At 36.2% G+C, this 25,161-nt stretch overlaps 1 protein-coding gene across 1 annotated transcript; it reads left to right on the forward strand.

Annotated features, from left to right (window-relative positions):
- On the forward strand, positions 2,733-25,161 carry LOC109709492 (peroxisomal adenine nucleotide carrier 1-like). Its single transcript, XM_020231752.1, has 5 exons — positions 2,733-3,219; positions 14,650-14,881; positions 15,055-15,201; positions 24,496-24,662; positions 24,748-25,161. Exons 1-5 carry the CDS (start codon positions 3,071-3,073, stop codon positions 25,025-25,027), a joined length of 975 nt encoding a protein of 324 aa, XP_020087341.1. The 5' UTR covers positions 2,733-3,070; the 3' UTR covers positions 25,028-25,161.

Consider the following 25,161-nt stretch of genomic DNA (forward strand, 5'->3'; position numbering starts at 1 on the left):
GATCCACACATCATTCCACACACTCGAACTCCGCGATTTGCAAAAGTTCAGTGTATTACAGCTTCTTTAGCCTAGTGGTGTATTTCGTTGAGGTCAGTGGCTTGCCCACTGGGAACTATTGACTAATAGTTCTCACGCCTTCTGTTTTGTTGTTTTGTTTCTGAGCTTTCCACACCGGGAGAGGCTCGGGATCGTGGCAAGGGTATTGCCTCTAGCTAGTTGTGAGGAGCTTCGTTATTAGGTGGTTCACCTCTCTTTTGTTTTATTTGGAGAGGATGAGAGTTTAGTACCTTTATACAGAAACCACCATTTTTGTATATCTAACACTTGTATTGGAGATCTTGATGTATTAGCCTCTATGGTTTATTTTAGTTGTTTAGTTTTTTTTTTATCTATCCACTTGCTATTAGAATCTAGTTAAAATCATACTCTGATATTTTTAGATGTTTGTTTATTGTTGCTTTATTTATCGCTTTGTTGTAGACGCCTTATATGTTGTAGGCATATGGCGGGTTTGGACACGCACTGGGCGGGCTTTCGCTGGGTCCTGGGGCGTGACAGTAAGAACATATTGTTTAACAATAACTTATTATTTTAAAATTGCTTACCTATTTGATGGTAAGTTTTGTTAATAAAATAAAATTAAAACCATAAAATAGGGAGGTGCAATTTTTGAACACATGGTGGTAAAATATGTGTTAAACCATACGGGGTAAGTTAATGTGTTACCTTAGGGGCTGTTTGGTTCGAAGTCGGAATCGGAATCGGAATCGGAATCGAAATAAGCTGGAATCGGAATCGGAATGACTCATTACCTAATTCTGTTTGGTTCATCACCTGAATCGGAATCGGAATAAATCATTCCCATTGTCGGTGTTTGTTTCAGATAAATATAAAAAATGTAATCAGATTAATATATTAACTTTATCTTTATAATATATTAATTTAAATTAAATTAAAAATTAAATATTAAAATTTTACATCAAAATTTTGAAATGATGTCAAAACTTTAAATCTATTTTTTTAAAAAAATTAAACTTTGAAGAGAGTGGATAATTCAAAATATAAAACTAAATTTCGATTTATTCAAATTCAAACTTAAAATTACAATTTAAATTTTAATTTGAATCCGTACATTTAATTTAAGTTTTAAATAAAATTTGAATAAAACTTTATATAAATTAAAATTTAATTTAAATTCAAATTCATTAGTTAGATTCGAAATACTTGATTAAATTTTAAATTTTAATTCAAGTTCAAATTAAAATTTAAAATTTAAAATTAAATTTCTAAATTTAAACTCATATTTTAATTAAAAAAGTTGAAAAAATAAATTTAATCCGAATAAATATCCATTCCGTCCGGATTCAACTTTCAATCCGGCCTTCTAGGCCGGATTGAAAAAAGGAGTGATTGGGGAATTCCCATTGCACTCGGGAATCGAAATCGGAATGGAACTTCCGCATGCCAAACACCCACAAACGGATTAATCCATTCTGATTCCAATTACAGGGTGAAAAAGAAGAAAACCAAACACGCCCTAATTTATTATAGTAACAAAAATGAAATACTTTTAATAATTCAGAAATAAATATAAAATGTTGAGTATCAAATTTCAAATAGTTTTATGAGGGATGTCCGCAGACAATTTCAGAGGTGATTTTTATAAAAATTAAAATGAAATCCAAACAAAAAAATAAAATCCGAAATTATATTCGAAGTTGGATGAAAATAAAAATTCAAGATCAAAATCGCCCTATCAAAAAAAAAGAAAAATTTTGTATTTAAAACCGAAAAACTGAATTTAACTATTTAATATACTAAATATTAAATTAAATTTATAAAAAATATAAAAAATTACATCTTATATTTTAGGCTAAATTATAGAAAACCCCCTTATAATAACCCGCTTTTTCACTTCCCTCTCTAACATTTAAAAACCTACACTTTGCCCCCGTGTAAAATAAAAAATGTGCACTTCACTACCTACCGTTAGGGTTTCGTTAGGGTTCCGTTAAAAAATATATTTTTATACCGAAAATACCCCTCCGCCATCTCCCTGTTGCTTCGCCTCCCTCCGGCTCGCCACCTCGCCGCCGCCTCGCCGCCTAGCCGCCTCGCCGTCCTCTACTGCCTCGCCCTCACCCACATCCCCTTCGCCGTCCTCCGCCGTCTCGCCTTCGCCTTCTTTGCCCTTCTCCTATTGTCGCCCATCTCGGTTTCTCCTACTGTCGCCGAAATTGAGGGCGGCGAGGGTGCAGGAGGAGAAGAGGAGCAGGTGGAGAAAAAAATGGAGAGAAATCGCGGCTGATTGAGGTGGGAATCGCGGCCGAACGAAGGGGCGGCTGAGGAAGATGGGGAAGAAGATGACAATGGCAAGGGGCAAAATGGTCATTTTACATACCGTAACCCCCTGTGAATATTTTTCATTTTACAGGGGGCAAAGTGTAGGTTTTTAAATATCAGGGAGAAAAAGTGAAAAAGCGAATTATTACAGGAATGTTTTCTGTAATTTAGTCTATATTTTATATGCGTAAAATAAATTTTTAAGCAAGTTTGATTTTGAAATCTGGTTCGTCTGATGCAAGTAAAACACATAAAACTTTTATCCGTATAATTGAAATCACCACCATTTTTTTTTTTTTTTTTTTTTAAGTGCGGAAGTTTGAAAGGGAAATGATTTGCAGTAAACGACTGGCGGCTTTCCCAGTCGTCGTCGGCGGTCTCTCCGCCCCGATTGCGTGTCAATTCATCTGTTTATAAAAATAATAATATAAATATAATAATATAATAATAATAACATTAATAATATTGACAGCCGTGTCACCTGAGGTGGTCTCGTCTACAGAGAAAGAGGGGAATCGAGACTCGAGAGGGAGGAAAGGAAAGGTAAAGTGTGCTGGATCGAGAAGCAGCCGAAGCGAAGAAGTCCTTTACAACGTCCTGGGGAAATTTCGGTTTGGTGTCAATTAGTTGGTTGGCATCTGCGTTTAATAAATAGGAAGTACTACTAGCCAGGCGGGCAGGGGTGAAGAGAGGAAGAGGAGAGCAGCGGAGAAAGGAGAGGGAGATGGCGGAGATCGTGGATTGGGAATCGCTGGCAGAGGCGACGTCTGGGGCGGTGGGGGCGCTCGTCAGCACCACCGTGCTCTATCCCCTCGACACCTGCAAGACCAGATACCAGGCCGAAGTCCAATCCCACGGCCAACGCAAGTACAGGTTCAAATATAATACTTCTCCTGCTCCTCCTCTTTCTTCTTCCTCTTATTTTCTTTTTTGTATGTCTGTGCGTGGGAGTGCTTCTTCGATTTGATCTCTTTCTTCTTCTCTTTCGTGGTCTATGAGCTTTTTTTAAAGGAATTGGGAAAAATAACCTTACGGTCCCAAAGATCGGATCTTGATCCTAGCTATCGTTCTCTTTCATCGCCCGACCATCAATTTCAATAGCTTTATAATTCTTTTCTTTTCTTTTCTCTCTCTCTGTTTTTCTTTTTTTTGGGGGTGTGCTTATTTAACTATCATGTCTCGAAACTTGGCGATGCTCAGAGCGCCTAATTCGTGATTGAAATAATCCTTATATAACAAGATCTTGCCTAAACGTGCACCTGCTCCGTCTAAATAATAGGTTAGTTCTTAAATTGTCAGAAGAGGGGAAAAAAAGAAAAGGAAATTATGTTGGTTCTTTCCGTTCTCGGGCCGCTAATAATATTTTCGTATGGCTCTATCACACTGGAGAAACAGTAGCTATTCGCCTTGTATGATTTGAAGAGAATTGGTTAGAGAAATGCCTCTGGGTGGTGGGCGGGATGTCGCCAAGAGTGGCGACCGAGCCAGCGGTTTGCCTTATTTCAAGGATAATCCGGGGAAGCAAGAACAGCCCTTTTTATGCCCTTATGCAATCTCTGGTTTCGTTTCAAATGAATACTAGTTCTTAGATGTCTAAGGTTCGTTTGTTTTTGGCCAAAGTTATCGATGTAGTCTCACCTGATCAGATTATATGTGATGATTCAGTCGACCTAATTGTTTTCCAATCTGTTTGGCCGAAATGTGCAAAAATTATCACCTTAGTTCTTCAAGTAAATAGCACAATCAGATGCAAATTTAAAATCGAATGACTACTGGAATATCAAGTAGTGCAAGTATGAAGTTCAAAGAAGCATAAAGTAGAATGTCAAGTAGTACAAGCAGAATATGAAGTAGTACAAGCATGGAAATCAGGGGGCAGTAAGAGGGAGAAACAGGTTTGCAGCTGTGACGCCCCACTTCCCAGGGGGTCACCATCCTGGGACGCTCTAGCACTAGCATGCTTAACTTTTCTTAACCTCTTATGCCTAACTACTGCTGTTGTTCAAAAAGTTGCCTAGACACGAGATGCGGGCCTCAACGCCTCAGGGTAGCGAGGTACGCGCCTCATGATATTTATGTTTAATGGGTCTAGGGTTTGGATTTTCGTGTCTTAGATTTTTTTTTTTCAATATATTCTAAAATGTTAAGGGATTGATAGAAATTCCTAATTTGCATACTTTCTTCCCTTTTTCTCTTTGTTGTTCTCTCTTCCACCCCCCAAAAAGCAACAAGCAGCAACTCCAAGAAGCAAGAAGTAGCACTGAACACTTTTAAGTTGAAATATAATTTTTTTCTTTTTAGTTTGAGAACATTTATACATGCGACTTCTTTACTTTTTTATGGTTATTTTATTTTTCTATGGCTATTTTGGAATTTTGTAATGTAAAACATTCATTTAAATTTAGGATTTTAAAGAGTGTTTCATTTTTATTAGATATGTGTCTCACCTTCTTGAGGTGTGTGCTTCACCGAGTACCTCGTGCCTAGGCTCCAAAAGTCTTTTGCGCCTTTTTGCATCTCGTGCCTTTTCAAACACTGGCTACTGCCCAAAATGTTGTAGCAGAGTTTTTTTTTTCCTCTATGAAACTCACAAGCGCCAAGCAATATGAGACTTGTCTCACTAGCCTTACCGGACCTTATGGGGAGCTACACTCTGCCCACAACAACCATCTACCAGAGAGCCGTGCTCTGTCTGGTCTGCATGCAAAAGTCCTGATATCCGTCTGGTACAAATCTTATCGTTAATTGCGTTCGATCTCGATTTGTTAGTCGCTAGTTGTGCATGACCATAATCCACCCATTGCCATAGTATTCACCCCTCACATCTCACTTTGTTCCAATTTCAACATCAATTGGGTGGGCTCTAAGTGAATATTAAAAAGATAGAATATAAAGAAAAGGAGAGATCTTGTGGTCGGAAAGGAGGAGAGCAAAATTTTCATGGGCAGGTGGGGAAGTTATTAATTAATAGAGTGATTCTCGGGTATTGAAGAGGAGAGAATAGAGGAGGAGAGAGAGTTATTAGGGAATTAGTATGGTGCTTGGTGATATTAGAAGCACCCCAACCGGACTCTTCTCTCTCTTTCTCTCTCTCTATATATAGGACTGCTATAATCCTAACATGCTTAACTCTCTTAACCTCTTGGGCCTAGCCACCATCCAAAACGCTATAGTCGGGTTAAGAGGTTTAGCCCTGTTATATTTTTTATATAGGATTATTCCAAATTCTAGGGTGTCACATTTTCCTCCGCTTTAAGCCTTGACGTCCTCGTCAGGCTCAACCACACTCACAAGCACTAGGCGATGTGAGACACGTGTCACTAGCCTTTTCACTTAGACCCTAGCTTAACCTATCATTTCTAGACCCTGGTTTTAGCCTGTCATTCAGAACCCGACCTAGCCGAGACTCATCTCACACTTTTGGTTGTTGATTGGCTTTGATACCAACTGTGACGCGCTAATTTCTCTCTCTCTCTCTCTCTCTCTCTCTCTATGTATATATAGTTGGGCTACTATATTTTTATGAGTACGGAGGCTTTCGTACTCATAAGTCATTTTCGATGATGGAGCTTCATCGGCGATCCATACTGTTAAATATGATCTAGAGTATTTGAAGCATTTAGAAATCAAATTTCGTAATTTTTCGAATATATAATAAAGTCCATAAAGTGGGTATAAAATGAAAAGTCAAATTCGAACGATCTCCTAAAATAAGGGATAGGATTTTTAAATTCAAGTCTACATAGTGAATAGAATTTTCCATTAAAATTTCAAGCAATTTCGATTCTTCTACACTTTTAACTCGGAAACGCTCCATATCGTCTGCTAAAAGTGGCAATTTTGAGGCCCTTTGATTGTAAGGTATATGATGTCAAAAAATTATGAATTTTGATTTCTAGAATGTTTAAATGCTCTAAATAATGTTTGATGGCATGGATCATTGATTTAGAATCTCTATTATCGAAAACGACTTATGAGTACGAAGGCAATGGTACTCATAATAGTGTGTGTTTATATATGTATGTATGTATGTATGTATGTATGTATGTATATTGGCCCGTCGGTGGCAGATAATTTAGAATCCATACAGCTATTTGGGTTTTGTAAGCAACAAGAACGGAAAACATATTTCTTGTTTGATGCCCTTTTTTCCTTCTTTTAGAAACATATTTTATATATATTGGATATGCTAGTACATGAACTTTGCTCTTATTGTCATGATTGGTTAAGCTTGCAATGCGCCCCCACGGGTTGGGAGATGACAACTTTTTTTCAAAAAGAGAGAGAGAGAAAAAAGAAGTAAAGAAAAAAGGTACTTTCAAGTTTTTGTTTTATGTTGTAAAACAAACACCTTGGATGCAAGGATTGTAAGTAATCCGCCATCCACTCATACGCTCTTTCATATGATTAATCTATGTAACAAAAAAAAAAGAAAAAAGAAAACCGACAATAATTCAAACAAGGACTTAATTAACAACATTGGTTTTGCTCCTTTGGTTTTACAAGAAGGAGTCTATTTCCGCATTTTGTCAGGTCGTATTTGGAGGCTAACCAACAATAGCAAGAATATAGAGGGCCATTTGCCAGCACATTCAATTACACAGAATTAGAGCCAAAAAAATGAAAACATGAAAATAGTCATATGTGGTCTTTCATTGTACTTGTAATATTAGCGATGAAAACCACTGGCCTACGGAAATCTTAATTGATTTGAGGTTGTCAGCCAAAACTTTTTATCTTTCAAATATAGGTCAGTTATGGTTTCTGCATTTAGACAGCCGCTATTATATCAGCTGCTAAGACTAATCTGATTTGAGCTCCTTTTCCCTACCAATTAAAGACATGATATATACTGTGGGAATCATTTTGACCACTTTTTTAGAATATTCGTGAGCAAAACTAATATATAGGAACTATGATAATAGCTACACATGCACATGGTATAGCAACTATGTTCTAAAATCTCGTTGGTGATGCCTTTTGATTGGGAAACATAAGTAAATAGTGATTTTTGACCACTAAGAGTTGTTATTCTTGATCCAAAGTTCCTGGCATTATGATTCTTCCACTTAATATTTAAATTTAGTTTTTCGTCGAGCATGATAAAAATTACTTTCTCACATACATCATGATCAATATAGTATAAACCAGTTTTTTGTGCACCGAGTTTTCTTTTGTTTATTGCTGCTTACTTGCCAACCAGTTTTTTGAGCAATGAGATGTAGTTACTTTATATCTGCCTGTCTCTTATAGTAAAATATGTTTCAAAATCCTTTGGCTAATCAAGAACATGTTGTGTCACATTGTAAATTTTTCTAGATGTAGAATGTGGACCCTATTATGGGGGTTTTTGGCCTGGTTTCTACGGGCCCAAAACAAGTGTATGGACCTAATAAATTGTTTAGGAAAAAAAAAATATTATCGGATTTCTTTGTTGGAAATGTAGTATCTGCGGTGAAGGGGCTACCATTGATGCTCTGATGGGGAAGTTTTTGTTCAATAAAGCAGAACATACCTCTTTCACTTAAAAGATTCTTTTTCCGCCCCCCAAAAAGACAGTAAATAAGATAATTCTACTCACTATCCGTTTTGTCAAAAACCTTAACCAGTTTTCTCCTCTTTTATTCTCCTACCCCACTCTACCCTTGATTAAAAATAATGAATATGAAAGTTAATCTAAAATTTCTAAAAAAAATCTAAATTTGTTTTTAAACTGATTTTGGGCTCATCACTAGCAAGATAGATTAAGGTTTTTCTAGTTTGTCCTACATCAATTATAGTATCTGAGCAAAAGTTGATCAATAAATTAATTTTCAAAATGCCAACAAACGCAAAACTTAGTTCAATGTTTGGAAAATTTGCGCTTTCTACCAACACTCGTTTCAAAAAGTTAGAAACTGATTTGCAATCAACTAACCAACAATTAGCCGAAATCAAACAACTCTTTCAAAACCTAACTCATTCTAAACCACCACTGCCCATAGGCTGCTCCCTAACATCCGCAATTTCGTCTCGCCCTTACCTCCCATTGCACCTCAATTTGTTCAAAATACCTCGTCGGCCGTCGCAAACTCAAACCACTATATCTTATACCAAAGCTATAGAAAATAAAGAGGTATCAAGTTTCATGTTGAGGAATTTCATGGTAATATAGACCCCAAAGGATATTTAGACGGGGGTTTATAGTTTAGAGGCATACTTTCGTTGGTACCAGCCTACGGAATATCAAAAAATTATGATTGAAGAGTTAAAACTCCTTGGTACAGAACGTATCTCGTGGACACAAGAGCAACAACATCCTTATCTGGCTATCCGTACGTGGGAGGACATGAAAAGAGCTATGACACGTCAATTCGTACCAATTGACTATAGGCACCGTGTTGAATACCGGTTTACTTGGTTAACTCAGGGCAGCATGGCAGTTGAGGAGTACACTTCATGTTTCTACCGTCTAGCAACACGATTAGAATTTCCATAGAGTGAGAATTTGTTGATTACTGTGTATCGATGGGGCCTTATTTCCATATTGATGAAAAGTTAGCATCCAGCCGATTCCTCTCCTTTGCTGATGCAGTTCAAGTTATACACCAGATTATGGAGGAGCAAAATGCACGTGTTTCCCGACGCAGCCTAATAACTTTCTATGCAATCTTGAGTCACGGTTTGAGCGTCACTACACCGTGTCTGAAAAGATGAAGCAACCAGTGTCAACTTCTTAGGCATCTTCTAAGGCATCGACTTATGAGGCATCAAAGAAAAAAAAAAGATGGTGTTTCAAGTGTGACAAGACCAAGCATAGTGCTCGCCAGTGTCCACAGCGAAGCTTAACAATGACTCAAGTACATAATGAAGATATTGAAAAATTATGCGCTGTACCATATGATGATGATAATATGGAAGAGCACGAGCCCAAATATGGTGAAGAACTAGAACATTGCGGAGTTATTATGTCACGCCCTAGATCTAACTGCTCGGATTCGAAACGCAACAACCAGCCACGAATCCGAAGAAAAAACCTCCGAAAATGGAAGGCTTTAAATAGATCCAAAGCTGCACTCTCGACTAAGGACTAAATAAAAATAATTTATTCATTAAAACGAAATTGAATAATGACTACTGTCCAATTGTAGTGAATAAGAATTAATGAATTATTCAATTTAATCAAGCTCAAAAAAGAATAAACTGTGTCCAAGAGATAAAATCTATCTAACGAGTCATCGCTGGCCAAATATCTCACATGCCTCGACTTTTGGTATCTGAAACGGTAGACAACAAAAGTAAATGTAGTGCTTAACAAATAATCTGCTTTGAAGGAAAACAATAATTTTAAATTTGAAACTGCAATAGTCATAACATGGAGCATCTCCACTCCGTCGTTTTAACCACGAGAGCTACAATTATGCACTGTTCCTCCTCGAGAATCGCGAACAAAATATATTCCTCAGATATATTCGACCGCATTAGTCATCAACAAAAATATATCATTTTAATGATAATAATAATATGCAAAGTAAATAAACCATAACAGCCAACAATTAAATCCTACTTGGGTGTACTAGCAACTAGTAAATAAAACACAAACTCGGATTCACAAATTTTCTACCGTTTGCAAAAAAGTAGCTATTACTTGCCTTTATTAGCGCTCGCAAATTTGTCATGTTCTAAGATTGAGGTTTCACAACAGTCCCAGCACCTAGAACGACGAAAACACTCAAATAAAATAAATTTTCAAGCAAACCTTTTAATCATTAAAAATTTTGTGAAAATTATACAATAAATATGAATAATTAGACCACACGAACTTATCCGTATTTTCGAGACGAGTACAATGGCGCTTGAATCACCAAATTCCGCCTTATGGATGCAAAGTTATACCTTTTTTAAGAATCAATCCCTGAAACCAAAATTGCTATTTACAAATTGGTCCCTGCCTGATCTTTTAAGCCATTGTAAGTAACCAAATTTCACTGCATCCGGTACAACACCAACAGCGTGCACCAGAAGCTTTTTTGGTCAATTATACAATTCATACGACAGAGGTAAAACACGCTAATTAATATATTAATGATGCCTAATATCGCTACGGTAAATTGAAACCCAAACGTAAAATAAATCATGCAAAAATTAATGCGGTCTACCGTGAACCGGGTCTAGCCATATCCAAAATAGTTTCTATCTTCTTCCTTCTCCATCCTAATCCGATCAAAGATTTCTTCCAAATCCCTCTCATGATCGATCATGGTTACCCCATAAAGGGTTCACTCTGACCTGACCATAGACGGCCGGCGATGGTGATGGCGACACAATGAGGAAGGAGGATGAGATAGGGAGGTAGAAGAAGAAAAAGACAAAAAATGAGAGAAATAAAAATTGGGGACTCACCTCGCTCTCGCTCTTTTCCCTCACGGTCGTTGGATCTTGCTCCCGTCGGTGGCCACGCATGCACAAAGAATCCAGCCACGATTTTTTTTTTCTTGGCCATACACCCTCCCTAAATCACCTATTTATAGGTGATTAATTTTGGCTGAATCTAAATCCTACTATAACTAGCATTAGAGTAATTAAATCCTAAAATCAAATCTAACCCAATCATCTTAATCCGACGGCACAAATAAATCGAAATTTATAATGACGGGTTTGTCACAAGTTAAATTAAATATGTCATTTAAATTAATGGGGTTTGGGTATTACATATTAGGTCTATACTCTCAAACCCACATGACGGAAGGAGAAGAAGAGTGAAAACGACTTACCATCTTTCAAACTTGAGATCTTTGTAATGAACAAGTCTATTCGATGATTATAAACTAGAAAAGTTGTGCCAAGAATATTTCTGAAGAAGCCGTTGACAAACTGAAATTGAAGACTACATTGCATCCTGAGCCTTACAAGTTAGCATGGGTGAATAACCAAAATTTGAAAGTCACTCAACAATGCATAGTTGTATATTCAATTCGTAAGTTAATTCAGCAAGTATCTTGTGATGTTCTACCTATGAAAGTCGCACATATACTACTTGGAAGGCCATGGATGTATGAACACAAAGTGAAGCATGATGGATATGAAAATACTTAATCGTGTGACGGTTCTGGATCAAAAATGAAATTCATGCCTTGTAAATTAACTGATATTGTGAAGTTGAAGATGGGTAAAAGCTTGCTTTTACGTCGAGTTGGTTTCACTACGGATGACGGAATTCTTGGACCATATCCAAAATATCTTCGAGCTTCAACAAATATCTCGAGGTTCAAATAGACTTGTCTACTGCTTGAAAGGAAATTGTTGGTCATTGATGCAGAGTTGAATACAGATAGGATTGATTCGTTTAGGTTTTAATTTTTTTCCTCTAATTTTTGGAATTATTTTTGTTTATTAATTTGTTTTAGTCTTTAGGATTTATTATGTCAAATAAATCTCTAAAACTAAGTATATGGTTTAGGCTTTTTTTTACATATTTTCGAATTAGGGAAAGATCCCTAAAATTGTCAGATTTGTTTTAGCTTTTAGACATCTTCGAATTAGGAAAAGATTCCTAAAATTATGGGATTTGTTTTAGGTTAGGATTATATTTTGAAGGTTATAAATATAATCTATGCCTTGTAATTTTAGAGTGAAGTTATGATGAATTAGTTTGGTGTTTATAATTTGAATGCGTTCGTGGTATCTTCTTCTCTTCCCCTCCTTTGCCGTGTGCTCTAGCAAAATTCTTCTTCCTAAGAAGGTTCTATCTTCATCTTTTCTCCTTTTCTCTATTTCTCTCTTATTCCTCTTCATTTGTTTTTCCAATTGTTCTAAACCAATTCTAAAACTTTTCTGATTTTTTCCCTATTTATTGGCTATTTCTTCAATTTTCTCTTAATTTTTTTTAAATAATTACAAAAAAACCTTTTTTTTAGAGCCATATTACTTTTGGATTTTTTTCTTTCCCTTTTATCAATTTCGAAAATTGATTTATCATTCAAATCTTTGACAGTTTAAAAAAAATTGAAAGTTAATCTAAAATTTCTAGAAAATTTTAATTTTTGTTTTAAACTGATTTTAGACTCATCACTAGTAAGATGGATTAGGGTTTTCTTAATTTGTCCGGCATCATTCATTAGAATGTTTACGAATATTCAGTCCGACCAATGAAAAACTTGCTTCAACAAGAAGCCAGAGCAAGGATGCAAAAGATATTTACGAGTAGATGCCAATATTGAAGGAATTGCTGTTGTGATATGCTTTTTTTTGCTTTGGTATACTTTATAACTTGTATAAGGTTGGAGGTGGGGAAGTCAGAAGTTTTTGTTGAACTGATACTGTGAATGGGTTTGTAACATTCTAGAAGAGAAAATTGAAGCTCTTTTTTTTGACTTTGTTTTTTTTTAATTTTCTTTTAGGGATAATTTCATATAGCTCCCTGTAAATATATCGAATAGCAGATTTATTCCTATAAATTTCAAGTTTTTAGATTTATCCCTTCAAAAATTCAGTGTTGTTCGTATGTCTTTCTAGTTTCTTACCATTAGATCCAAGGATTTAAGTGCCGTGGCACGGGGTCGTGCCGGAAACTTGCCGGCACGGTACGGCACGGTGCGTGCCGAGCCGTGTCGATGCGTGCCGGTCAAAAAAATTCTTGTGTGCTGACATACAATAGCATGAAATATTTATTTTCTTTAGCAACAAAATATTCTAACTATTTATTATGCCTTTTTATCACATGTTTTGAACTTTATTGAGGAAATTACTTACTAATTTAAAGAATAGAGGGTTTTGAGCTGTGCCATCGGCACGGGATCTGTATCGTGCCAGTATCTTGTTGGCACGATACGGCACGGTGGATACAGCCCGTGCCGACGGGCACTTAAAACCTTGATTAGATCATTGTTTATTTTTTAAAAGCAAAGCAATGAAATATTAATTTTGCTGTCATAAATGTCTCTCCAAAAGCCCCTTCTATTAGAATCGTGCAAAAATGTCCTTCCAAAAAATTTCCGTTGGTCATCTTTTTCTTCTATAAAAACTAACCCATCCACCATTGTTGCAACCTCTTCTCTATCTCTTTTCTTACTTCTTTTTTCCTTTACCTATCAAATACTGATTCTTCGGTGTTCGACTTGGGTGAAGCAACACGTGTTGCGGATGAATGGGGATGGAGAAACCCTAGTTACGAGCTCGAAACTAGCATGAAGGAGAGAGAGGAAGAGGAAGAGGAAGAGGAAGAAGAGTTCCCATTACTAAGGTTTTGATCGAACTAGGGTTTTAATTGAGAGAAGGTATCAGAGGGGTAAAAAGGTCAATTTACCTTACTCACTAACCAAGGTTAAGTATTTTACCAATGGTTAACTGCATTTCTCTAACGGACACTAACAGTAGGGATATATTTGAAACCTCAGGATAAATATGAAAACTTGGACTTTGTAGGGATATATCTGCTATCCGATATGTTTATAGGGAGTTGTATGAAATTATCCCTTTCTTTAATGTGTTTTGTGTAATCATTCTTCTTTCATGATTAATTCTGAAATGTTTATCATCTCCACAAAAGAAAAAAAGCCTGCAATTATACCTTTATTTGGCCTCCCTAAACATTGATATAAATTGCACTTTAGTCTCTAATTTCGAAGAAAAAATTTAGGTAAAAATGTATAGAATTTTTAATTTTTAGCGTAAAATAGCTCTTTTAGTCTTGTTGAGATTCAATCCAAAGAAATCAAGAAAAATCATAGAAAAAAATAAAGGGTTATATAAAAAAAGTAAAATTTTCAATGATTAGGAAATGCATGTGTGATATATGTGAAAGTTTATAGACTAAGCTATTCAAATAAGAGCTATGGATATTTCGATAAGTTTAGCACTTTACAGCACTTGACAATATTTCAGCTAAACATTTGCCAAACAACTTTCTGCAGTTCACAGTATTTTGTTACAGAATTAGCCAAACGCTCTATGTTATTTCTCAAGGCACAACACTGTACTGTACAGCACATCTCTAAATTCTACAGGCAACAGCCTGGCCAAACTGGCACTATATCTAGGAAACTTCTAATTATTTTTTGTAAATATCGATTACTAATATGAAATACTACACTCCAAACCACAAGTTCTTACCTACTAATATGTTGTATTTGTGTCATAATACCTTTTTTTCCCTTGTCGAGGCATCTTGTTGTCTCTGACTAGTCTAAACTGATGAAATTCCTTCGTATGAAATTCCATTCTGCCTTTTTATCGCTTTTACGGGACTTGATGAATTCTATTATAATGTTCAATTAAAGCTTACATGATGAAGGTTATTATTTATTTCTTCCTTTTGCTTTTTAGGAACCTTTCAGATGTCTTATGGGAGGCGATTTCAAGGCGCCAAGTTCTTTCTCTCTATCAGGGACTTGGCACAAAAAACTTACAATCTTTCATATCACAATTTGTCTATTTTTATGGTTATAGTTATTTCAAACGACTTTACTTAAAGAAGAGTGGCACTAAATCTGTCGGAACAAAAGCCAACTTGGTAGTTGCAGCGGCTGCTGGTGCTTGTACTGCTATTGTGACGCAGGTAACTAATTTTAGCCTTTGGTTTTGGAAATAGATATGGATACTGGAGAACTAACTACAAATCCTCCTCGACAGTGCATAGCAAACTCCCAATTTATACAGTAACTTTAAACATTAACTCTGTTGTTTATTTTATTTTATTTTTTTCTTTTGCTCATTCATTTTATTGTTCAGCCATTGGACACTGCATCTTCCAGAATGCAAACAAGTGCTTTTGGAAAATCGAAAGGATTGTGGGAGACACTTGCAGAGGATTCATGGATGGAAGCCTTTGACGGCTTAGGCATATCTCTTCTCTTGACTTCCAATCCTGCTATTCAGGTACTCTCGATTACCGTAATTCATCTGATAACTTCTAAGAACTGCAGAAAGCTTATTATTATCATAAACTTTCTGGTGTGTTATTTTCCTATTTTGCATCATATTTATCTTTCAAGGCAGGTCAATAAATGAAGCTTGAGCAAGTAATAGAAGCAAGTTTGATTTGGAACTGGTGTAATGTTATCAAATGTCAAGTTATATCTTTATATCCTATGATTTTTTTTCTGGAGGGGGGCCAAATTATATTTGGAAATCATTATAAATTTTCTAAAACTCATTTTTGGACATATTCAGAAAGTTCTTGTAATATCTTGTGAAGGATCTAAGTGCCGTGGCAAGGGGGGTGCCAATTTTGTACAGGCATGTTATAGTGTGGGCACAGTATTGTGCTTACATGTGGGAATGGTGTCATGCCAATAGGCATGGAAAGGATCGAATTGGCACACCCAAACACACTTTGGCATGGCCTAGTTTTGCCTTTTTTTTTTTTTTGCTCTAATAAGGTCTTAAAATGTCGTTTTGAGGTCTCTAGATAGTAATTTTGATTCTTGGCTCTCTTCTTTGTTTCTTCCGAGCTACCCATGGTAGTAGGCTATGCAATTACTACCTAATACGATAATAGTAGGCTCTTCATCTCAAGTATATTTGCAAGATCCTGTCCATGGAATTTTAACAAGGAACTATATGAGGGTCATATTGTAGTGTCATATAATAATGTGCATTAGAAATAGAGGTTATTGTATTTTGAGTGCTTTCTTATCAGTTTAGGTACAAAGATTTTTTGAGTTGGACATTTTTACTAGTAAACTTATCAATTTAGAGAATATATTCTTATATATGACTTAAATCTATAATTGTAAAACACTTTCTATTGTATAATTCAAACATTGATATTCATGGTAGTCTACAAAATTATCCTGCTTTATACAGATTAACAAAAATTAGTTTAAATAATTATATTCAGATTTTACATGAGTAAAATATTAGATAAATTGTAGGTGTTTTTATCCAACTAAGCCTATAAAGATTTGTAACTACAAATACAGGCCTCTAAAATTTTTATTTATAATAGTAGACCTAGGAAACCTTGTATGCGCAAAGAAAGAGGTGAACTGTTCACCACTTCATGAAAGCCACAAACAGTTCATCGCTTTTCATTATGAATTTACAGTCTCTTGAAAGTGGTAAACAATTTACCGCTTTGTAAATAGGGTATTTCATTCACCTTCTTTAAGCTTTTATTGCTACTTTGTTAAATTTTTGCCTCATCCTAAATTTTGCCAACTCGAAGTCTTGGAGTCCTGGACAGTGCGGTGAATGATTCACCGCTTCAATGAAAATAGTAAATGGATCACCGCGTTGTATATGCGTTGAATTATTCACCATCTTCTTTCGCACTCTCCAATATTTTTTCCCCCTCAAGTATTCTAGAATTATACAACCAAAGTATTTTGTAATATAACAATCACGATAACAACTGCTTGAATTCACACGAAGTGGACTTAAATTACTCAGCACGAATAATAGTATTTTTATAAAAAAAGATTACATGTTACCATTACAAATATATCAAATAGACTGTAAGTTAGGAAAATCCTAATGAATATCAACTTGCCCTCACTGTGCTCCCACCACACCGTCCTCTGCAACGTCCACATCTGCATCCGTGTCGTTGACCTCGTCCTCGCTAAGGCATATCATCCTCCATGTCAGAGTGTACAATATCAATGCAGTGTATCTTGTCAATATTGTATTTGGAGGTGTCATCGACAAGCGGCTACATCTCCTATTTCTCTCAACTATCTGTGGTAGCAAACCCTCTTCAATAGGTGGAGTGGGAGCTAGCTCTCGGTTGTGAAGGATGAAAAGATGAGGGTTCAGTAGTAGAAGTTTGCTGTCATCGCTGGTGTCGATATAGAATATTAGATCGAGAGGTAGAAGTGGACTGTGATGTTAGACGGAGGGACTGGCATAGACGGAATATAAAACCAAGAGTCAGAAGTGGACGAGATGTCAAACGGAATATAAAACCAAGTCAAACGGAATATAAAACCAAGAGTCAGAAGTGGACGAGATGTCAAATGGAGAAACTGACGCGGGCAGAGTATCATACGTAGGCATAGAGGTGGAGGGAACATTAGTTGTCGGATCTGCGGAAGCATGAGAAAGTATATCTGGATGCTCCGGTACTGCTAAGGTTGGAAGTCATTCTAGCTCATTCTCGAGGTCCCGCGAGACGTGCTAGTGTTTTCATCATTTTGGATATCTCCAGGGGATCATCCATCAAATTTGGAATGCTGTGGTTAGCGTGCTGCATTGTATCCACCTGTATAAAATAACATATTTTGTTATGCCCCGGGACCCTTTGGGAAAGCATTTTTGAAAATCTTTCCTTTTGAAAATAGAGTTGCGGAAAAGTGTATAATTTTTTTTTGAAACCTTGCCCAAGACGCGCATAGACTAGTCACACGCATAGAGTTTCCTATGTCCATACGGACAGAGTCTCTCCTATAAATGCACGGCATCGGAGCACAGACAATACAACCACAAGCAAGCTGAACAGGGAGGATGTCAATATAATAGATACCATTGCTTAATAAACCAAAACAACACCTAGGAGTCCAAAGACCACTACAAGAGGAAAACCTAATAACAAGATCTGAACTCAATAATACCAAACTGAAGTACATAACCTCAACATGATAAAAATATAAAGAATAAAGGTAAATCTGGAACTAGCAATTAAGATCTACGGCTCAAGCTATCTAGGCGCTAACTAACCACGTCCTTACACAGCGCCCCGACCCACATTGTCAGCAACACCTGTAAAAATAGGGGTGAGAAATATATAAATATGTTTTCTAATGGGGGCAACTAGCCATCGAAGGCAAGCCGCACTTACTGGTCAACAAAGGAGTACGATAAGAGGATAACAACAGTAATAAGTAACTGAAATAATCAACTGAGATATAAGCATGATCCACTACGGTAGCATGAAGATAACAGATAAGAATCATGATATGAAATACAATCTATTGCCGCTACTGTAAACGAGAGTCATGTGAATGTGATAGAGACGGTGTTTGAAAAGGCGCGAGGCGCGGAGAGGCGCAAGACTCTCCTGGAGCCTAGACGTGAGGCGCACTGCGAGGCGAGCGCCTCAAGAAGGCGAGGCACATATTTACTAAGCCTAGTTTAATTTGATGTTTTACATTAAAAAATTCCGAAATAACCATTTAAAAAAGCGTTAAATTAGGAAAATAATTACGGATGCAAAAGAATGTTTTTTAAAAACATTTTTCAGAAGTATGGTAAAAGTAAAGGGATTGATTTAGAGTTATTGAAAGAAATATGTGAGATGACAAAAGCTAAATTTTTTGACTAGTACGATCAAAGGCCAAACTCTGAGAAAAAAAAGAAACAACATTCGAATGGAAATACTAGATGACTCGATGTGGAGGTATAGGTGAAGGCAAATATCTCATCATTATCTTCACATAATATATTTAGAAGAAGAAAAAAGGAGGTTGAAAAATATTGAGATGATGCTAAAATAGCTGAAGATGATTTTCGTTGGATGGATAAGGTTAGAGATGAGTATCGGTGGATCCAACTTAAATTTCAACTTGAGACCATAATTGCTTAACGGAGTATGCCATCTGTAGCATAGTTGGTAGTTTAACAATCTTGGTTTAGTTCCTTTTGCACCATTTGATGGCGGAGAAGTTCTAGATGTGGCCGAGAGTTAGATTTGCGCAACCAGAGTTTTGAAGCTAAAGTAGATGAGTGTGTTGAGGAGGTAAGATTATAGATCGAGTTACTTTCGTTGTCGTAGCAATATGAGTCCTTCATACCCAAGCTTTGAATTGCACCGAAATCACCTCACTGTTGATATCAAACTTTATAAAGTATCATGGACTTCTTTTGGATTGAAATGGCAACCTTGGGGGGGTGGGGGGTGGGGGTGTGAATTAAGTTTCTAAAATAAAAATGCAATAAAAACAAATCGATAAATTCACAATAAATGAAAATGAGAAGAGTTAGAGAATATCAAACTCAAGGAAGCTCGCAATCGATTTTGAAAGAAGGGCTAAAGTGCATACCCTCTTGAGTTGTATTAATGAATATATATAGTACAAGAGATTGTCTTACTATAGTAACAATGACTACTATAGTAAAAGTATAACTAGGATTACATAATATATAATCCTACTCTATAGAAGGCAATGATAGTACTCTATATAAGGTAATAATACACAATATCCTAATATATCGTAACATCTTAATATAGATAAAATATATCGTAACAGATTTGTTTCGAGGTTCAGTACTTTGCCTACGTTTCTGCCAACTTGTTAACACAAGAAAATGTTGGATCTCCACTAGATACTTTTTGTAGGCAAGCACCAAGCTTTTACACCAAGAACACTTCTTCTTGCAAAAGGATTACACAATTACTCTTTCTTTTCTATCTTTTAGAAGTTGTATCTCACTACAATATCACTCAAGCTTACAGAGAGACTATAGAGCTAAAAGTATTGAATAATAAAAATTACAAGCTTAAGGATTTTGAAAATAACCCACCAAAGTCCTCTATTTATAGCCAAAATCCAACTAATTTCTATTTTAGAAATCATGACTTATGGGCACCTGAACAGGGTTCCGAGCGCCCACTTCTGCAAACTAGCACCGAATTTTTGAAACGGATCGTCAAACCATTTTCGAGTGCTCGGTTCTCGAACCAACTCCAACATGCTCAGCATAGTAAAAAGATAAAACCAATACGCAATATTCAATATCCAGATGCCCGGATCCTATTTCGGGCGTCCAAAATCGTGGAAATAATGATTTCAATTCTACATAGTAGAGTCTGAAGTAGGCAACCAATGCAAATTCAGATTTCAGGGTTTTGGGGGCTCGAAACAACCTTTGAAGCCCAAAACCACTTTTGGGTGGTGAACCTACGAGAAATTGGACGCCCCAAACCCTACATCTAGTTTTTCTTCTCGGATCTGGGCGTTCGAAATAGGATTCGAGAGCCCGGAATACCTTCTAGATGCTGCTTCGACAATCCGAGTGCCTTGGCTGTTTGGGTTCGAGTCATCTCACTTTTGGACCCTACTTCCAGGCGTCTGGTCTAGAGCCTGAAACTTGTATTTGTTTGAAATTTGATTTTGAATTGCTTTGAAAGGCCCTTGGATTTTGACAAACAGAGTTTTTGGGTATTTTCTTGCACAAAGTGAGTCATGTTCTATTTTGGACCATATGCGCTTTTAGATGTTTAAAGTATTCAATTTTAGCTAAAAAATTCTCCACTTTAAGCAAAAGTGAACTATTGTTATATATTAAGCTCTAAAAAGAGATGTGGGGTATTTTTGACCTTGGAAGCGTAAATAGCTTCAAGAGATGAAGCTTACTGCTTGCGCCTTGCCCTTCTTGAGTTTCTTTCCAAAAATTTGAGAGATCTAAATACAAAACGCAAGATTAAAGATTAGTCTAAATTTCAGTATTATTTTTAATCATCAAAATTTAATTATGGATTAGGGCCACTAGGCCAACACTTACCACTTGTTCTTTCTACGTTAACACCAAAGTTGGAGACTTATGTGTGCATTTCCCTACCCTCCTTGGGTATGGAGCCACAATAAACTGATAGGATCATTTATTAAAAAAATTCTAATTTGATATCGTATCAGAGTAAGAGGTCCTGAGTTCAAGTCCCACTAGGCTCCTAGGGTTATTTAATTTACTCCCATTTAATTCAAGCCCGCGTCTTGGGCCTACCAAAAAGTCTCTAGTCCATATATGAGGGGGAGTGTTGAATATAAATATTAAAATACCGTTCTCTATCAGCTTAAGCTTTTGGAGAACAATAGTTGTTTTATATAATTTAACATCTGTGACTTTTAATTTTAGAGCGGTAGAGATGGGCAATGATGAAATAAAATTTGGTGTTTTGTATTTTGATTGTGGTCATGGTGTTATCTACTTTTTCCTCTTCCTGTGCACATTGGCGAATATCTATCGTTCTCAAAGTTCCTTCTCTTTTTTTCATCTATTCCTTCTCTTTTATACATCCCTCTTATTATGTTTCTATATTTTTTCTCTATATTTTTGAAAATTTTCACAAAATTTTAGAATTTTTTACTATTTTATCCACTATTCCCACGTATTTCTTCCTATTTTCTAAAATAAATAAAAATTCCTCGAAAGTAAATTTGAAAATTTGTAAATTTATTTGAAATTATTTGAAATTTCTAAATTTGTTGTTTTATATAAATCTTGGTTCATTGCTAGCAAGATAGATCAGGTTTCTCCATTTGTCCTGCATCATTGTTACATCTTCAAGCTAGATATATTTTCTCCACGGATCCAAATTTTTATATTCGTTACCCATTTCCCTACTATACTTGGTTTTGATACTTGCGATGATTCTTTTTAGAGAATTCATCCCTTTTGGATGGGGTGTTTGCATATCCGACTAGCGTATTTCATACTGTAAAAGTCAATCAAACATATGCTTGCCCTAACAAAAACAAGAAAGTAGAATTCCCTCCTCGGCAAATACAAATCATCCTACCAAAACAGTAAAGATATATACAAATTACATTGCCAGCACGTACAAAAAGCAAAAAGTAACAACAATTCGACATAAAACAATACCAATACCAATAAATTATTTCACAATCGTGAATAATCCTTTAGGTCAAATCCTAAAACCAAGGAATCAAGTGCCCCTTGCCGTACGGCAGCGGTGGGGCACGTACCACGCCCCAAGAAGGAGCACGAGTACGGGGGGGGGGGAAGGGGGGGGGGGGGGGGTTGGTGTCTCAGGCTCCCTTCCGAGCTGCGCACCGTGCCGTATGAGACAGAGCGGCACGACGATGTGTACTTGCAGCACAGTGTCGCACGGCACTGTGTTCTTTTTTTTTTTGCCTTTTGTTTTTTTGTTTTCTTGTTTTTTGGGGTACGCGCGAGCTTCTAATGTACCTACCTCCGGTTCCGCGCCCGTCCCGGCCCTCTCAAAATATTGCAAATCGAAAATCTAGTTGTTAGGCAAGTTAAAAAAATTATAATTTAATTTTTTTTGTTTATTAATGTAGGGCGAATTTTTAATTTACATATCCGATCCATACCGCGAGGGGCGAAGCCCTCCGCACCACCCTCGGATGTCAGTGGTGGGCTCCGGGCTCGGGCCAATAAGGATGTCAGTGGTGGGCTCCGGGCTCGGGCTTATTGGCCCGAGCCCTCTGCTTCTACCACAAACATCTATTTTTTCTTCACAAATTATTTTATTAAAATTTGTCGCATCGCGAAACTTTTGCTAAATTACGGAAACAAAATCAAACTCAATAAACAACTTTTGAGGCACATCAAATATAAAATTTTATTTTTGCGTTAGAAGATTGAAAATATTAAAATTAAAAGTTAAATTAAATTAATTGATACTTAAATTTATTTAATTTATTTGTCACATAATTTATCGCTTAATTTTTTTGATAGATCTACTAAGTTTTTGAAAAAATTAATTAAAAAATATTTTTTTCAAATACTTTTTAAAATAATTTTTTCAAATATTTNTGAAATAATTTTAAAAATTATTTTTTTGTATTTTATAAAAGAAAGACTGTAATATGGTTAAAAGAAAAAAGAAAAAGAAAGATGTCTTTGTATTTTAAAAATTCTAACCTATAAAAATTTTTATTCTGCATTAGGTATAGTTGTACTTTACATACAAAAATGCTTACAAGTATGTTAATTGATAAGTATAGTAAGCTATATATAGCAAATATTTATAATTATTTGATTAAATCTTTCAAAATAATATTATAAGAGCTTATTGGAATAAAAAAAATAAAATAAGTCCGTACCAAAACGTGCCAGTAGAAGGTCATGCGTATCCATCGGCACGCAAGTGTGCAGGTGCTGTACCATGCCCGGCAGACAGCGGCAGGCCCCTATGCCACGACACTTTAAACCTTGTCTAAAAGTGTTGTTCATTGAGATTGTGTTGAGGAAAAGAGTAAGGCAATTGACTCATTTTTAATTTGCAGATGACACTTTTATAAGGTTAAATGCCCTAGCCCTATTAGAATTTATCACTTCTTAGACTGCCAATATTTTTATGTTTGAAATTAGGAGAAGAACTGCAATACTATGAAGCTACTAGAAATATGACTATAGCCTAGTATGGGATTGCATGTGGGAGCAGTCGAGTGGTTCGTGCAATCAAGGAGGATGTCTCTTCGGTTCCGAGCATTGAATGTCTTGCAATTATCAAGGACTGTCAAAATGAGGACAGCGGTTTGAGGGGGAGGGTTGAAGCTTCTTTCGCAACATCATCGTATGGGATTGATTCTTCACAGAACAATGTTTTATGTTGAATTGTGCAGTGTAATGCACCACACTGCCCCACACATCCAAGTTGGCCCTCCCCCACACATCCAAGTTGGCCCTATATAGGATTTGGATTGGCCAGAAAAAATATTTTATGGTTGGGTTGGAGCATTTTTGGCTAAAATTTAGACTTTGTTTTAAAGTTTGTTTTGACAATAGGGACCAATCTGATTCCTGTTTGTAGTTTATGTAGCCACAAACCAGCTTCTGTGGGACTTCAGATCTTGTATATAAATAATTAGTTGCGGTTCAGATATTTCATTCGTTAGTGCTACTAAGTTTCAAGTTTCAAGAGCTTTTCAAAGTTCTGACCTTGATCTTATGAATGTTCTTTTTGAGCATGCATACAAACTTTCAAATTACTGTTGCTGAGATGCTGACTCATTTTTCTGTGTATTTATGAAACTAAGAAATTATTTGCAATAGGTCCAAATGTAACTTTTGAGTACTTCCGCAGCTGAACATATCATTTGTAATTGTGTAGTTGGAAATGTAGGAATTTCATAACTGAATAAGATATAAACATCTTGTAGTCAATCTTTGGAGTTCTACTTTCTCGACTTCGTTGTGTAGTATGAATCTAAGTATACCGAATTTCTCCTTCTCTGGATGAAACATTCAACAATGAAAGCTGGCAAACAGTTGAATACCTTAGCATGTTGCAGCCAATATTTCTATATGTGAAGACCAGTGGGTTATCTAAATGCTGTTACATGTTCTACAATTAATAGTCACTAGTGGAAACAGTATTGAAACTTGTTTCAAATTATTTAACAGACAAGATGTGTTTATCAGTACTCAAAGGAGATCCTTTTCACCTTCTCGAAATTAAGATGATGGTGATCTTTTCTGGCAGCAGCTGATTAAATTGCTAATTCATGCTTTTTCCTTGTGCAGTACACAGTATTTGATCAGCTGAAACAAAGACTTTTGCAGAGGCAGAGAGCTAAAGATTCGCCATCATCTACAGAATCTTCTCCGGCTGCTCTTTCTGCTCTCTCAGCTTTCATACTCGGGGCCATTTCGAAGAGTGTAGCGACCATACTGACATACCCAGCAATCCGGTAATCTCATACTGTTAAATGTTTGCTCTTACAGTACCCTGATATGATACAATATATGACACAAAATAGATATACCTGTGAATAGGTGTAAAGTCATGATTCAGGCTTCTAATTCAGAAAACGGTCCGGACAATGTTGGCGAATCTAAATCTGCAAAGACGATGATGGGTGCATTGAGTGTTATATGGAACAGGGAAGGAATTCCAGGCTTCTTCAAAGGGTTGCAGGCTCAGATTTTGAAGACTGTTTTGAGTTCCGCATTGCTGCTGATGATAAAGGAGAAGATCTCGAGGTATACTTGGATCTCGATGCTTGCTCTTAGGCGGTATCTCTTGGTTTCTCAGAAAAGAATAAAGAGTGCGTGATTATATGCATCAACACATTTAGTTTTAACGGTATAAAAGAAACTAAGATTGCTGATTGAACTGGTAAGTGATGTTAGTTTCTATCGGAGCAATAAGTGAATGAAAAGGCAAAAGACTTTTTGAATCTTCCCTAA

This window comes from Ananas comosus, linkage group 4 (genome assembly GCF_001540865.1).
Source record: "Ananas comosus cultivar F153 linkage group 4, ASM154086v1, whole genome shotgun sequence".
Taxonomy (NCBI): Eukaryota; Viridiplantae; Streptophyta; class Magnoliopsida; order Poales; family Bromeliaceae; genus Ananas; species Ananas comosus.